At 51.2% G+C, this 15,393-nt stretch overlaps 1 protein-coding gene across 8 annotated transcripts in view; it reads left to right on the top strand.

The window, feature by feature from the left end:
* Window positions 1-15,393, top strand: part of Prrc2b (proline rich coiled-coil 2B) — an 81,745-nt gene that overhangs the window by 47,882 nt on the left and 18,470 nt on the right. For 5 of the 8 annotated variants that reach the window (XM_085681374.2, XM_085681370.2, XM_085681373.2 and 2 more), the window contains exons 11-16: window positions 421-613; window positions 3,843-4,158; window positions 5,876-6,099; window positions 8,075-8,270; window positions 12,194-12,410; window positions 13,012-15,075. In XM_085681374.2, the coding sequence (XP_085537500.1) occupies window positions 421-613; window positions 3,843-4,158; window positions 5,876-6,099; window positions 8,075-8,270; window positions 12,194-12,410; window positions 13,012-15,075 (3,210 nt within the window). The remainder of the gene's footprint in view (window positions 1-420; window positions 614-3,842; window positions 4,159-5,875; window positions 6,100-8,074; window positions 8,271-12,193; window positions 12,411-13,011; window positions 15,076-15,393) is intronic. The other 3 variants (XM_085681372.2, XM_085681371.2, XM_085681375.2) reach the window with 3 other exon arrangements.

Genomic DNA, 15,393 nt, shown 5'->3' with positions numbered 1-15,393 from the left:
TTTAAGGTTTTTTATTAATTTTATTTTATGTGTGTGGTGTTTTCCCTGTATGTATTTCTATGCACCACATGCATTCAGTGTTTGTGGAGGTCAGGGAGGGCATTGGATCTCCCGAAACTGGGATTAGAGCTCTGAGCCACCATGTAGATGTTAGAAACTGAACAGAAACTTAACAGCTCTCCAGCCCCAATTGCCCGTTCTTCAGATGTGAGTCAAGGATGGGGGCTCTGAGTGATGGTGAGTTGTGAATGCTGGGTCTGAATTCTACAGTTCACACGTGAAAGATATGAGTGGGATGTTGAAGGAAATTAGTCTATAAATTGGGGTAATAGCTGACTTCAGAATTCCCAGAGGCCCCTGACCAGTGAGGTCAGACAGATCTAGCTCTGGGGGAAACTTACCAATTGCTGTTTGTCCTAGGAACAGCTGGGACCCAAGGCGGCAGCGGGAATTGTCTCTGAGTTCTGCAGACGGTGCTGAAGCCAAGCGTACTCAGGAGGAAGGGAAGGACTGGGGAGAAGCAGCGACTGTGTCCCGCGTCGTCCGAAAGGCGCCAGAGCCTCAGCCTCCATCCAGGAAGCTTCACAGCTGGGTTTCTGGCCCTGACTACCAGGTACAGTGGCCCCAGTCTGTGCCTGGCTGATGCCTGGAGCCCTGGAATGTTCACATGGGCCTAATTACATGCTCCCTCTTGCTCTAACTCTCTCTCTCTCCATCCCTCCTTCCCTTCCTCCATCCCTCCCTACACACATGCAGGAGCCAATGCCCTCAAACATTCGTTTCCAAAGGCAGTGGAGCCTCCAGCCACTGTCCCAAGTGTTTGTACTGTGTTGATGTCACTGGCTAGGTTTCCATAAAGTGCTGGGTCATGTTTGTTTTCTCTCTCTCTTTTTTACTTTTTTACTTAATTTCATTTTCAGTATGTGTGTGTATTGACATATATGTCATGGCATGCATGGGTGGTCAGAGGACAAGCAACCAGTTGTGAAACTGGTACTTTCCTTCCACCGTTATGTGGTTCCCACACTTCCAGATGCACGTTGTCAAGCTTCAAGACAAATGTTCTACCTCCCAAGCTGCATGCCTAGCTTTATAGGAAACTTGGAATTGGATATAAAGACTGGCCGGGCATGGCAGCACATGTCCTTTAATCCCAGTGCTCAGGAGGCAGAGATGAATTCAAGACCAGCCTGGTCTGTAGTGAGTTCCAGGCAAGCCTAGGACTACATAGTGAGACACTGTCCCCAATTAAAAACAAAAACAAATACTGAGACTGTTGTGCAGGCTGACTGGAGAGTGCGCCACCTCCTGGTCATCTGCTCTCACTGCACGTCGTACTGGGATCTTCCTGCCCAGACAGTGGTGTTTTGTTAAGAACCGGAAGCAAACCAGGAAGCATGTGTTGCTACCTTGCTGTGGCGCATTTCGAGCCTGCTGAAGTCCTTTATGCATGAGCTCACCTGTTACCACTGCAGCTCACTCAACCTTTTCCAAGTTCTCATGGCCTGGGTGCTGTGGAAGAGGACATGCTCCTCAGATTGGCTCGCGCTGATCCTTGCTCCTGCCTGGTCAGTTCCAAAGCTTGTGTCCTTGGCCAGCTTCTCTGGACTGTTTTTTGTGGACCCCTCCTGGCTCTAGTGACTGGCACTTTGATCTCTTAGTTAATGCTGGCGATGTTGCCAAGGCTTACACCGAGCAGTCTTTTTCTTCTGCTGTGATTGCCGAGAATTGTGGGCAGAAACAGACTGACTAGCCTAGTAGTCATCATACTTAAAACTTGGCGTGTGTCTGTGTATGTGATATGGGAGTATGTGCGTGGAGGACAGAGGACAGAGGACATTTCGTGGAGTCAGTTCTTTATTTCCACCTTTATGCAAGTCCTGGGGATTGAACTCTGATCAGCAGGCTTGTGCAGCAAACACCTTTACCTGCTGAGCCATCTCGCTGGCCCCCAGTCATCGTACTTTGAGTTTATTCCTTCATTTCTGCGTTGGTATTCTCACATCATCTGGTGTGAGGATGACATTATCTTTGATTTCACTTCCCCGTTGTGGGTTCTTGTTTCTTATCTTACTTTGAGATTTTCCCTACTTTCTGAAGAATAACTCCTTCAAAACTTTTCTAGGTCCAGGTCCTCTGCTGTCCCAGGTCATTCTCCTAGGAACTCTTGGTTCCTTTGGGTGGTGGGAAATACTTAGACACGGTGCGAGCATACATGAGTGCGTGCGTGGGTGCATGCGTGTGTGTGCACACGTGCCTGTTCAGGAGCACAAGTTCCCACCAGATGCCTGTGGTAGTCAGGGTACCTTTGGTGTCCATCTATGCTTTCCACCCTTTTACAACAGGGTCATTGTTTTTCTGTTGAGTTTACCAGGCTTCTCCTGTTTCTGGATCCCACCTCCCTGTGGGAGCTCTGGGGTTCATACACTCATGTGACTTTTGCATGGATTCTGGAATTCAGATCTGGGTCCTCCCACTGGTCTACAGATCCCCTCAGACCTTCACTACTTATTTATTAACCCCCCCCTCCACGGAAGTCATGTCGCTGATACTGATTGGTTGGCTGCTGTGTGTAAGCACTTCCTATTGCACAGGTGGCCTCCCCAGCCCTCACAGGTGTCAGCTTCACTCTACAGCACCCCGAGTTTGCATGCCCTGTCCTATGGTTGTTCCAAACCAAGCCTCTGCTCATGTTATATGGCCTTGCATGCTGCTGGGCTCTGGCCACCCACACAGACTCCGGGACTCTCCAGCAGCTGACACACCCAGTTACCTGTGAGCAAACAAAGGCTGGGGAAGAGAAAGGCATTGTTTGGAGTTCTCTTGGGAAACATGTTTTTGGCTCCCATCCCTCGGTGAATGCAGTGGACAGGCTTTCCCTCCTGTCCTCCCTGTGTGCCTGGCACTGTGCAGGCTCCAGAGACACAAGTGAAACAGACATTGTGCCTCCCCTCCTGGCAGTACCTCCCCCTGTATTATGATTGGCTTATTCAAAAGGGCTATTAGCAGTAATTGGCTGGAGAGCGGTTGCCAGATCAGATGAGGTAAAGAGAAACTTCTGAGGGTCACTTTGCCCCTTCCCAGGGACTAAGTCAAAACATCAGTAACTGAGTCAACACCAAAGGGTTATCTTGCCCCTATTCACGAAGATGGAAAGTTCCCAACATCTCAGTACGTGCATGTTATATCCTTGGTTCCCAGGGAAGGAGGGGAAGTACTGAGAGTTGTCAGAAATGGCTTCAGAATTGTCTTAAAGTTCTACAGAACAAAGGTTAATTTCTAAGGATCAGGTGACTTATCAGGGAAGCTGTGGAATGGTCAGTAGTGGGAAGCCATTTCCAAAGCCCGGACAGATGTCTAGTCGCAGAGTGAAAGAAAAGTGAGTCCTCCGTCCCGTGAGTAGGAGGAGAGGGTGTGTCTGCGCATGCACTTACATGCATCCTCGAAACTTTGAATAGGATGAGGGGTGTATCTACGCTTCCATGTATCCTTAGTTGGTAATCAGCTCCCTTTCAGTGATTTCTGCCGCTCTGTGCATGCGGCAGCGTTGGTCACTCCCTGCCGACTAAGGGGACATCTCCAGGGCACCCTCAACATGCTGCAGGAGACCCAGGGGTGGAGAAACTATCCAAAAGAGGCGTTTGTTGTCATGACTTATCATTAATGGAGAAGCCTCGATTTGAAGTCACAGTGTTGGGGTTACATCGCCTCATGGTGGGGGCCCCCTGTGGTCCTTGCAGACCAGAGAGTCCATTTCTGTTCCCCTCGTGTCAGTCTCAGTGGGAGGGAAGCAGCCATTGTCTCAGGCTTCTGACCCTAACCTCATTCCCTCCTTTTGGCAGAAGCCCACAATGGGCAGCATGTTCCGTCAGCAGTCCGCTGAGGACAAAGAGGACAAGCCACCCCCACGGCAGAAGTTCATCCAGTCAGAGATGTCGGAGGCTGTGGAGAGGGCCCGAAAGCGTAGGGAGGAGGAAGAGCGCCGGGCCCGGGAGGAGAGGCTGGCGGCCTGTGCCGCCAAACTCAAGCAGCTGGACCAGAAGTGCAAGCAGGCCCAAAAGGCCAGCGAGGCCCCAAAGCCACTGGAGAAGGAGGTGCCCCGGTCCCCTAGCATCGAGAAGGCTTCCCCACAGGAGAACGGCCCTATTGTCCGCAAAGGTGAGAGGACGCCCTGTCCCACAGTGGTGAACCATCTACTGTCCCTATATTGTCATGTTTACCTCACTGGCGATGAAGTAGCAAAACCTGAGCAAAAAGCACATTCTACCAGGACATTTGGATACATACAGAGACTTTCAAACACTTAAGCATACTTACATGCGCGTGCACGCGTGCACACAAACACACACAGAGTCTCTTAGGTATTTATCTGGGTTTTATCTAGTCCCAACTCAGCTTTTTTTCTTTCACTCTTAATTTTTTTACTGTGTCTGTATATGTACTTGCGTGCATGTCCATGTGCATGTGTGTGAGCGCCACAAAGAATGTATGTGAAGGTCAGCGGGTGACTTTGTCCTGATTTTCTCCTTCCCATTTTACATGGGTTCAGAGAGTTGAACTCAGGTCTTCAGGCTTGCGCGCTAGGCGCGTTTACCTGCTCGCCTTCTTGTCAGTTCCGTCTCAGCTTTTTAAATTAGTTGGGTAAGTGTCTTGGCCAGGTGACTCAGCAGGTAAAGAAGACTGCTGCTGTGTCTGGCAGCGGTGGCGGAAGGGGGGGTAGAGCTGGAAGTGACGTGTGTATGTATGTGTGCATGAACACACAGGTACATACATTCAAAGTGTGGGGTCTGGAGACATGGCAGCAGAGGTTTAAGGGCACTGGCTCCTCTCAGAGGGGATGCAGGTTTAGTTCTGTTAGTTTGCCTGCCCGCCAGCATGGAGGACATACGCCAGGTGCCCTCCTTGAAACTTGTGGCGCAGAGACGCGATCTTGTCATTTCAGCTGCTCTCACGTTGTGTGCTGCGCAGCCAGACATGATTGAGAACTTGTGACAATGGAGAACATTGTTTGACAGGAAATGAGGGGGTCTTTCCAAATGTTGGAATACATTTCTCTGGCAGTAACAGTCCAGAAGAAGTGGCTGGTGTGACTGCAGTGGAGCAGCGAGCAGTCCTTGTCACGAGCAGCAGGCCTGAGATCTTCTCCAGGAAAGCTGTGTCTGCTCAGATTGACTCTTGTTAGGAGATGCCGCCTGTTGGTTTCAGCCCCTAGAAATATCTTCCATGTGTGTAGAGGTGCTCGGCAGTTGAAGCTGCCGGTGCCCTCTGGTGTCAGGGAAGTGCAGTTGTCCTGTGATGTCAGTGTTTTACCCCTCGAGTGGAGACTGTGGGTTTTGGTGCTTATGGAGGTGAGGTGGTCGTGCCGACACGGCTTTGAACATACTGTCAATCAGGCCCTGTTGGCGGAACGGTGTATGCTTGATGACACTGAATCCTCACACGAGCCCTGAGGAGAGGCCACGGCTGCTGTCAGTGCTCATAGACAGTATTGGGCAAGGCGGTTGAGGAAAGGGCTCAGGTGGCAGCCTGTGGTTGCTGTTTCATTTTGTCTCTAGGGTCCCTGAATCAAGGACCCGCTTTCTCCCTTTTTGGAGTCCTGCATCCTGCTTCACCACATTGTATACAGTTCTGAGCTGACTCAGCATCCTCACCTGGTGATTTCTGGTGGGGGTAGAACCTTCCTACTGGGCTACTGAGGGGGGAAACCCACAGTCTGGTGCCCAAGGAACACTTGATGCAAGCAGCTGGGCCTGGGTTCGTGAATGGTCTTCAGTGGAGTTTGTGGGGCAGAGACAGGAGCTCTTGCTGTTCACCACACAGTTGGCCAAGCTTCTGGGGGCTCACTGTGACGTTCCTTTGCCTGCCTGTTCCCTAGGCTCCCCAGAATTCCCTGTCCAAGAAGCGCCCACCATGTTCTTAGAAGAGACACCTGCAACACCCCCTGCAGTGGCTCGGGGCAGCAGCAGCGGCAGCAGCAGCAGTAGCGAAGAAGAAGCCAGGGAGGCTGAGTCCCCAGCACAAGAGTTCAGCAAGTATCAGAAGTCCCTTCCTCCTCGTTTCCAGCGTCAGCAACAGCAGCAGCAGCAGCAGCAGCAGCAGGTAATCCAATGGACATGACCACGGAGTGTGTGTTCTCCCCACTCACCTTCAGTTAGAGAAACAGCGGTACTCTTAGAGCCACAGTCACCATCACAGATGCTAGAATTGTACAGTCTCCCCGTTGGTAGAGGTCTGTGCATGCACTGGAATGGTGTACTCTCTGAGTTTCATTTGGTGCAGGGGGAGTCTTCACTCAGAGCACCCCTCTGACCGTGTTAGTTATACTGAGGCTTCTGAGATTTCCAGAGTCTTGGGAGTTACTGGACAGGGTCACCAGCTTTGGATTAAGGATGTCCGTCTTGTAGGGCTCCCACCCTCAGCTGACTGCCACTCGTCAGCCTGCCTCAGCAGGGTTTTGTCAATGATGCCCATGAGCAGGTCAGAAGCATTGCCCATATTGGTCTTCTGAAACCTTCAGAGTGACCTGCATTTTTCTCTGGAGACGATGTGGCCGTGGCTAAAATCACAGCAGTCCCCATATCCTGGTGGTCTCCTCTGCCAGAGTGTCCACGGCAGTTAGTTGAGTTCCTTGGAGAGTAGTAATCACTGAGTCTGGGCTGTGTCTCAGTGGTAGAACTTGCCCAGCGTGAATGAGATCTCAGGTCAATTTTCAGTACCCAGCATACAAAGGAAGATTGTCCCTTTTGATGTGTGAGCTGTGTCTCTTGGAAACTGTGATGATAGGGGTGTTAACTTGGAAGCCCACTGTTGGATGTGTAATGTTTTTATCTAAAACTGGTTTTAAATGGGCCTGCCTTGGAGAAGTAAACTTTTTTTAGGTTTTTTCAGTCCTTATGTGGATATACGTCCCTGGGTGTTGGGCGCCATATGTAGGTGGACTTTTCTGTCCCACTTGCCAGCTTCCCAATAAACACATGAAGACGTCTTACTAATTGAGAAAGCTCAGCTGATAACTTAGGCTTGTTTAGCTCTTACGGTGTTAGTTAACCCATTTCTGTTCATCTGTCTGCTGCCCCAAGACTCATTTACCTGGTCTATTTATGAACTTCCTTGTTGCCCTTTTCGGTCTGGCTCAAGACTCCTCACTCAGACTCCGCCCTTCGTCCCAGCATTGTTTCTGTCCCGAAAATCATGCCTAGCTATTGATTAGTCATTTCTTATTACCAGTGAGAGCAGCACATTTTCACGGTGTACAGAAGGATTATACCGCGGCAGAGAGCTCATGGAGATGGCAGCATGGGAGGTGTCTGGTGGGTGGCGTGAGGGTCTCATTGCTGAATAGTCCCAGATGGTTTGTGTTTATCTCTTCAGATACCTTAGATCACAGTTCTGTGCAAGCTAAGCATATACACCGCCTCTTAGGATTTAGTTAGGGAGACAGCCTCGAACCAGCCAGCTACCATGAGAGCAGCAAAAGGATCAGGAGTCGTGGGAGTGCAGGATAGTCCTGGTCAGGTCTGGCGGCTGCCTTCCAGCGGGATGTGCCTGTGCTGGAGGTTCAGAGAGGAGCGTCCTAGTCCAAGGGCCCGCGGGACTGAAGCAGAGAGTGGGGTGTGTTACCCATGTGGGGTCAGGCTGGCAGGAAGAAAGCAGGGGAGCTTGGAACCACAAATGTGTGGTGTATAGTGGTGGCTGCAGAAAGAAGAAATGGCCATGTCCCTGGTCGGGCATTGGGTCTGGTCTGGGAAATGTTCATTCAAACTATAACCCTAGTCTGGGGATGCACAAATGCATGGTCCTTAGTACTGACACCAACACCATCCAGTTCAGAGGGACCTCAGCCTGGGACAGTCTTCATTTTGACCTTCTGCCACAACAGGGTTTCTCTGAGTAACTCTGTAGACCAGGCTGCCCTCAGCTTTGAACTCAGAGATCTGAATGCTGGGACTAAGTGTGTGCCCCCTACCACCCGGCTCGTTAGGGGCCTCCCTGTGCCCCTCATGGAGAGCTGGAGGGCTGTCCCATGAGGGCGTATGTGTGCCCTACCCCTGTTCACTGTGTGTCTTCTCCCTAGGAGCAGCTATACAAGATGCAGCACTGGCAGCCGGTGTACCCCCCACCTTCCCACCCCCAGCGCACCTTCTACCCACACCACCCACAGATGCTGGGCTTCGACCCACGCTGGATGATGATGCCTTCCTACATGGATCCACGCATCACACCCACGCGGACACCTGTGGACTTCTATCCCTCAGCTCTGCATCCTTCAGGTGAGCACAGGACACAAGTGACCAGAGCGTGAGGGGAAGGCACCAGGAGAGGTAGACACACTGAATCCAGTCTGGCCTGTGTCAGGTCATTTGGTTGTTTTTGAGTTTTACAAAGTTAAAGATACAATTTTGCTCCTGTCAAAACGTTACTGGGACCTGTATGTGGATGGGGACGTGCCTATAATTTCAGCACTTGTGAGACTGAGGAGACAGGAAGGTGCCGAGGTTCAGACTAGCCTGGGCTATGTGTTGAGACTCTGTCTTCAAACAAACACAATTGTCGGCATGAGTTAGGCACTTGCACGTTGTTAGTTGCCTGAATTGCTCTCAAATCTGTGCCCAAACCCTCTTTGCATCCTTGCTTTTGTATTTTCTCTATTAACCTGATTTGGGGTTTCATCAACTCTTTGTCTTCCTGTATCATTCTTTGTAATACTGTTAGATACCCATTTGTTCATTGTTCCTTACTTATAATAGGAACTTCATAGTGTTTCTACATTGCATGACCTTCTCAGCAGCAAGCTGTTTACCAGGTAGTACATAGTGCCGGCTGGACTGTTAAGTCGTCTCAATATCTGTCTAGTCATATTGAAGTAGTCCCTGAAATTGCACTTGGCAGTTGTCTTGTACAAATACCCATATCATTAGTGTATTAAACTCCCTTTGATTGGGTACTGATGGGTGTTAGAATTGTTTGACTCAGGGTTTGAAGTTTAACATAGTAGAGCTCATTATTTTAGTATTCAGGGGGACCTGAGTTCATTTCTAGCACCGAATGAGTGAAAGAGAGAGGGAGGGAGGGAGAGAGAGAAATCCCAGTGTGGTTGTGGCTATGTGAAGTCCTTATAAGCCACCAGTACTTGTTTGTTTTTTTGGTGTTTTTTATTTTCTCACTTTGTAGCCCTCTAGTCTTGAATGTACTCTGTAGCCCAGGCTGACCTCCAACTCACAGAGATCAACCTATCTCTGCCTCTCAGTGCTGGGATTAAAGGTGTGAGCCACCAAACTGCTATTTTGCTTGTTCTTGAGACTTAGTCTCTGACTTGTAGCTCAGGCTGGCCTTACATTCATGGAAGTCCTCTCGCTCGGGTCAGCTTCCTGTGTGCTGAAATTACCGGCTGGGGCCACCTTATCCAGCTAACCGGCAGTTTTCGCTACGTGTATCTGGCAGCACACGGAAAGGAATTATCCCCCTTTTTTCTGTCAGTGTGTAGCACCAGATACTTGGTTGTGTTTCCTGTCTTTGCTCCTTTGTCTAGAAGTAAAGCAATTATTATAGGTTTCTTCACTATTTCACACCTTTTGTTCTTGACTTTTGCTGTGACTTCTGGAAATCCTTTCCTGTGTGGCTGAGAATGCTCACTCTGATAGTCTGTAGTTTTTAATTGCTAAGGCTGGTTCTTTTAGGTTTATTGGTAAGTTGGTTGTGATGGTATACACCTTTAATCCCAGCACCTGGTGACAGGTACAGGCATGTCTCTGACTTCGAAGCCAACCTAGTCTACAGAGTGAGATCCAGGACAGACAGAACTACATGATGAGATCTCCTGTCTCAATTGCTACCCTCATTAAAAAGAAAAAAAAAGGGGGGCTGGAGAGATGGCTCAGCGGTTAAGAGCATTGCCTGCTCTTCCCAAGGTCCTGAGTTCAATTCCCAGCAACCACATGGTGGCTCACAACCATCTGTAATGAGGTCTGGTGCCCTCTTCTGGCCTGCAGGCAAACACACAGACAGAATATTGTATACATAATAAATAAATTTAAAAAAAACAGTTTAAAAAAAAGAAAAAAATTTTGCTGTTTGTGGGCTGGAGAGATGGACCAGCAGTTAAGAGCATTTGCTGCTCTTTCAGTTCCCAACATGCACATGGCAGCTCATAACTGCCTTAACTGCAGTACCAGGCAAGCATCCATATACGTATGTTCATTCATGCATGCATGCATGCATACATACATACATACATGCAGGCAAAATGACAATATATCTCCTCTGCTACTCTCATTTTTGTTTCTTAGGTCTTCCCCTTGTCTTTGGTCTTGTTGTATTGTTGAAGTGTTCGTTTCCCCACCCTCTATGTTGTTCCAAAACTGCTGGTTTTGTGCCATCCTCCTGTTGGGAATGCAGGTGATCCTTCCTGTATTTTACTTTTAACATTAAGGTACCAGCATTGGAGAAGGCTGGGTTTGCTCCCAGCAGGAGAGAGAAGGGAATGTGAGCATGAAAATGAACAAATAGGAAGGAGGTTGCCATCTAGGAAGCCATCTTCAGAACTGTCTGTAGCTCTTCCCCTACGTCTGATCTACCTTTTTCACTTTTAGTGACTGTGTGTGTTACAGACAGGCGTGAGCTACCATGTGGGGGCTTGGAATTGAACCAGGTACTCTGGAAGAGCAGGCAGTGCTCTTAACCACTGAGCCACCTCTCCAGCCCCAGCTGTACATACTTTGGAAACAGGATGTGCTTCCCAAATCATTGTTTTATTTTTCTTTCTTCCTCTGTTTCCTTTTTCGCATTTACTTACTTGTTTGGGGAGCACACGTGTGAAGGTCAAAAGTTCTTCTACCGTGATGCTGCGGGGATTGAGCTCAGGTTGTTGGGCTTGGCAACAAGCACCAGCTTTTATTTTAAAGATGGGGTCTCTCTATTTGGCCATGCTTGACCTGGAACTAACTATGTAGACTAGTGTAGCCTCAGACTCACAGAGATCTGCCTCTGCCTCTGAGTACTGGAGTTACATGTGTTTACCATCCTGTCCAGCAAAATTTTAATCACTTATACTTTCAGTCATTTAAATATAATTTTTTAGTGTCCTAGGTTGTTCTACAAAGTATCTAGTTAAGGTATATTACATACACATTCTGGCCATTTTAGATTTTAAGTTCAATTTCAAGACCTGGTAAGGTTTAGATTCTGGAACTTTATTGGATTCCTCTCAGAACCAGTAACAACCAGTTTTGGCTTATTTTGAGAGATCTCTGCATCATTCTGGGAGGCAGAAATTTGAATATAGCCCCCTTCAGAACCCTAATAAAGCAAGTAAGAATGCAGTTGTATTCTGAATTCCTAAGGCTGGTGTTTTTATCTTTCCCTGGACTAGACTAAGATGGACATCCGGGTGGGAATCCCCTGTGCTGTCTTCTGTGCGGTGTTTCAGAGGCAGTGGAGGTCCTGAGTGTGCCAAGGATGGGCCTGCAGAGTGGAGAGGCTGGGGAAGCGTCACTGAGCTGCTGGCATCATCGCGTTACCTGTGTCCTAGTCCATCCGGGCCACTCATCCACGTTCTCCCTCCTCAACAGCCAGAATTCGCAAATGAAAAATGTAGAGTGTCCGTGTCCATCTTCCCATAGGGGTAGGAGGACGTGAAGCCTAGTCTCTGTCTAAATCTTCTGGGAGGGTCGGAATCAACTGAGTGCTGGCTGGCCTGTCTTTGTGAGGTGTCGGGGTATGGCTCATCTCCTGTCTACACAGCTCTCCAGTGTCGTGGGTCCACTGACCAGGCCCGCCAGTATGGCATCCGACTTCCATTTGTTCATTACCTTACAAATGGATTCTTTTGGGTTTCTCTGTGTAAGAGCCCAGGCTGTGGCTGTCCTGGAACTTACTCTGTAGACCAGGCTGGCCTTGAACTCACAAAGATCCGCCTGACCCTGTTTCTCAAGTGCTGGAATTAAAGGTGTGCACCACCACCACCCTACTCAAATGGATTCTTCTTCTCGGAGCCAAAATTGGCTCCCATGGTCCATAAGCAGGTCATGTGGTGTGCCCGTGTGCCGCAGGGTCCTCTGTCAGAGAGTGAGGACTTGAATGCTGAAGGCGTAGCTGCTGTGTCCATGAGGTGCTGGGACAGCTGCCTCTGCTTTGCTTGGAGGTCGCTGCCAGACACTTTGTCAGAGGAGAGAGCTTGATCCTTTGCCTTCTTCAGGACTGATGAAGCCCATGATGCCCCAAGAGTCCCTCAGTGGGACTGGCTGTCGCTCTGAAGATCAAAACTGTGTGCCCTCACTCCAAGAAAGAAAAGTGACCACCATCGACCCAGCTCCTGTATGGAGCCCAGAGGGCTACATGGCACTGCAGAGCAAAGGCTACTCACTGGCCCACCCGAAGCCTGCCGACACTTTGGCCGTGGACATGCACGTCAGGTGAGCTGGCTCCTCCCGCTGCTCTGCGGCTGAAGGAAGATGCTGCGGTCCCCATGGAGGGCCCTAGGAAGAGGCCCTATCCCTGGAGACACTGCCCGGGGTGGGTGGAGAGGAGTACAGTGTGCTTGAATGCTTGGTGTGAGTGGCTCTTCCTGATGGCCAGGCTGATGCTCAGAACCCTGTGGTCGTCGAACCGTTGGCACGGGGTAAAGGGGCAGTAGGGTGGGCTCAGAGTGGATCTGGCCTGGCTCCTCCTGTGTGGATGCAGGAGCTAGCCCTGCCACCCCTAGGCCCAGGCTCACAGACTCCCAGGCTCCAGCTTGTTCATTGCTCCAGGGGATTGCCAGCTCCTCTGTCTCCAGGGTGGTCTACCTGAGTTGCCACTGCCATCTCCACGCTCACGGACTCCAGGGGCCACCGAGCAACGTGTCTTAAGCTAGAGCAAATGTTTGCTTGTGTTTTCCTTTCTTTTTTTTTAAAAAAAACAAACAAACATTTTTTTTCTTTAAAACAAAACAAAAGCAAAACTAAGCCCTGTTCAGCATGGAAACCAGGAACCAAGCTCCAATCACATTGACTGATTTTTCTGGTTCCTTTTCAGGAGTGAAAGGTCTTACTCTGCCTCTCCCGGAAGGGCAGGGGCCATAAGCGCCCAGCGCGGTCTCTTTGAGGAGAGAGGGGACGAGTACTTGAGTGCTTTTGACAAGAAGGCCCAAGCAGACTTTGACAGCTGTGTCTCTTCTCAAAGAATAGGCCAGGAGCTTTTATTTCCACCCCAGGAAAATGTTCAGGAGGTGGGTGCTCCAGGGGGGCGTACCCCAAACCTCAGGTGTTCCCCATTGGAGCCCGACTTTGCCCCAGCCGAGAAAAAGCCAGAGTATGGCAGTTGGGATGTTGGCCACCAGCCAAAGGCTGCAGACACAGCCAACAGTGTCGAGCTGGAGGCACCTCGGGAGGAGCCATCCTTCCGTGCTTCCTCTTGGGAGAAGGAAGGGAGCCCCAAGAAACAGCCAAACCCAGAGCCCGAGTGGACACCCGAGCCCCGGAGCCAGCACCAGGAGCAGCCGGGCAGGACCCGGAGGTCGGGACCCATCAAGAAACCTGTCCTCAAGGCCCTGAAGGTAGAAGAAAAGGAGAAGGCACTGGAGAGGCTCAGGCAGAGCCTGGGAGAGGAGAGCTCCCAGCTGGCCGTAGACCAAGAGCCTATGTGCAGGGCAGAAGAGGATGAGGATGAGGAGAACAGCCCTGCCCTGGCCAATGTCTCCTCATCTGCCCTGGAGGATAAGGCTGCTTCCCGGGCTGGGTTTGCTCATGAGGCCAGCAAGCTGGATGAAGATGCAAAGGTTGATAAGACTTGGGAAAGCAGGCCCTCGAAGGAGGCCAGCGACATTCCACCAACCAAGAGAAACAACTGGATCTTCATTGACGAGGAGCAGGCCTTTGGGGGCCGGGGCCAGACCCGCAGCCGTGGCCGTGGCTTCAGGGAGTTCACCTTCCGAGGCGGCCGGCCTGCGGGCAGCAACACAAGTGGTCTGTGTGGCACAGGGGTCCTTGGGTCTCGTAGCGTGTACAGTGGTGGCCAGCGCAGTAGCCGGGGCAGGGGCCTTCGCGACTTCCCCCTGCCAGAAGACTGCCCCAGAGCCAAACCTAGGCGCCGCATCGCCAGTGAGACCCACAGCGAGGGCTCTGAGTATGAGGAGCTACCCAAGAGGCGGCGTCAGCGGGGCTTGGAGCCTGGCCATGATGGCATGCTCCTTGAAAGGGACGAGGGTCCCCTGAAGAAGGACTCTTGGCGTTCCAACAGGACTTACACAGAGGACCAGGGTGGCCTAGACACCCGCAGCCGGGGACCCCGTACCTGTGGGAGAGCCCTCCCACCTCGCCTAAGCAACTGTAGCTATGGCCGCCGAACCTTTGTCGCCAAAGAGCCTCCCCACTGGCAGAGCAGGAGCCCAGGCAGTTCCTGGCAAGAATATGGCCCCTCTGACCCATGTGGCCCACGGCGAACCACTGACAGAGATTACATCCCAGACTCCTACAGACACTCTGACACATTTGGCAGCAGGGTCTTCGAGGACAGCCGCATGGAGGACAAGAGGTCCTTTTTCCAAGATGACCACGGGGCAGATTCTGAAAATGCGGAGAACAGGCCCTTCCGTCGCAGGCGGCCACCACGCCAAGACAAGCCCCCTCGCTTCCGGCGCCTCCGTCAAGAGCGGGAGTCCCTGGGCCTGTGGGGACCTGAGGAAGAGTCGCACCTGCTGACAAGTCAATGGTCAGGCCGATCCAAACTCTGTCCTGGGGACAAGAGTGGTCCTGGAGGTCACAGATCCCCAGAGCTTTCCTACCAGAACTCTTCTGATCACGCCAACGAAGAGTGGGAGACTGCCTCTGAGAGCAGCGACTTCAGCGAGCGCAGGGAGCGGCGAGAAGGCCTTGCAACTGAGCCTGAAGCACAAGGGGATGGTGGCCTGTCAGGGGCCAGTTTGGGTGAGAAGAAGGAGCTGGCCAAGCGGAGCTTCTCCAGCCAGAGGCCCCTGGCTGACAGACAGAGCCGCAAGCTGGAGCCGGGAGGGTTTGGGGAGAAGCCTGTTAGGCCAGGTGGGGGTGAGACTTCCCCCCGCTGCGAGAGCCAGCAGAGTGGGACGCCTCTGAAAGTTAAAAGGTAACACACCAGCACCATCGCGGGTCCTTTGTCGTTGTCCTGTTTCTGCAGCACCAAGTCCATGCATGCACGCCCTGCCAAGCCTGGCGGCCCTGGCCGCTGTGTGTGAGCGTCTCCATCATTTGCTCCTGCATTGCTTGTCCGCTTCTCCATGGTGTGTCATTGTTGATGTCGTTGTGGCTTGATCAACTAAACCCAAAGTGCCCCCATACCCTGTTCCCCACAGTCCAACCTCCGAATGTATTCTCAGCCCTGCAGCGATGACTGTTGCCTGTGTGGTGCCTGGAGAGCCCTGCCCAGTCTACCTGCTTGTTCCTG

This window comes from Myodes glareolus, chromosome 21, assembly GCF_982192425.1.
Source record: "Myodes glareolus chromosome 21, mMyoGla1.1, whole genome shotgun sequence".
NCBI classification, from domain to species: domain Eukaryota; kingdom Metazoa; phylum Chordata; class Mammalia; order Rodentia; family Cricetidae; genus Myodes; species Myodes glareolus.
Note: the sequence above shows the minus strand (reverse complement) of the source record. Positions and strands in the feature narration are given on the sequence as shown.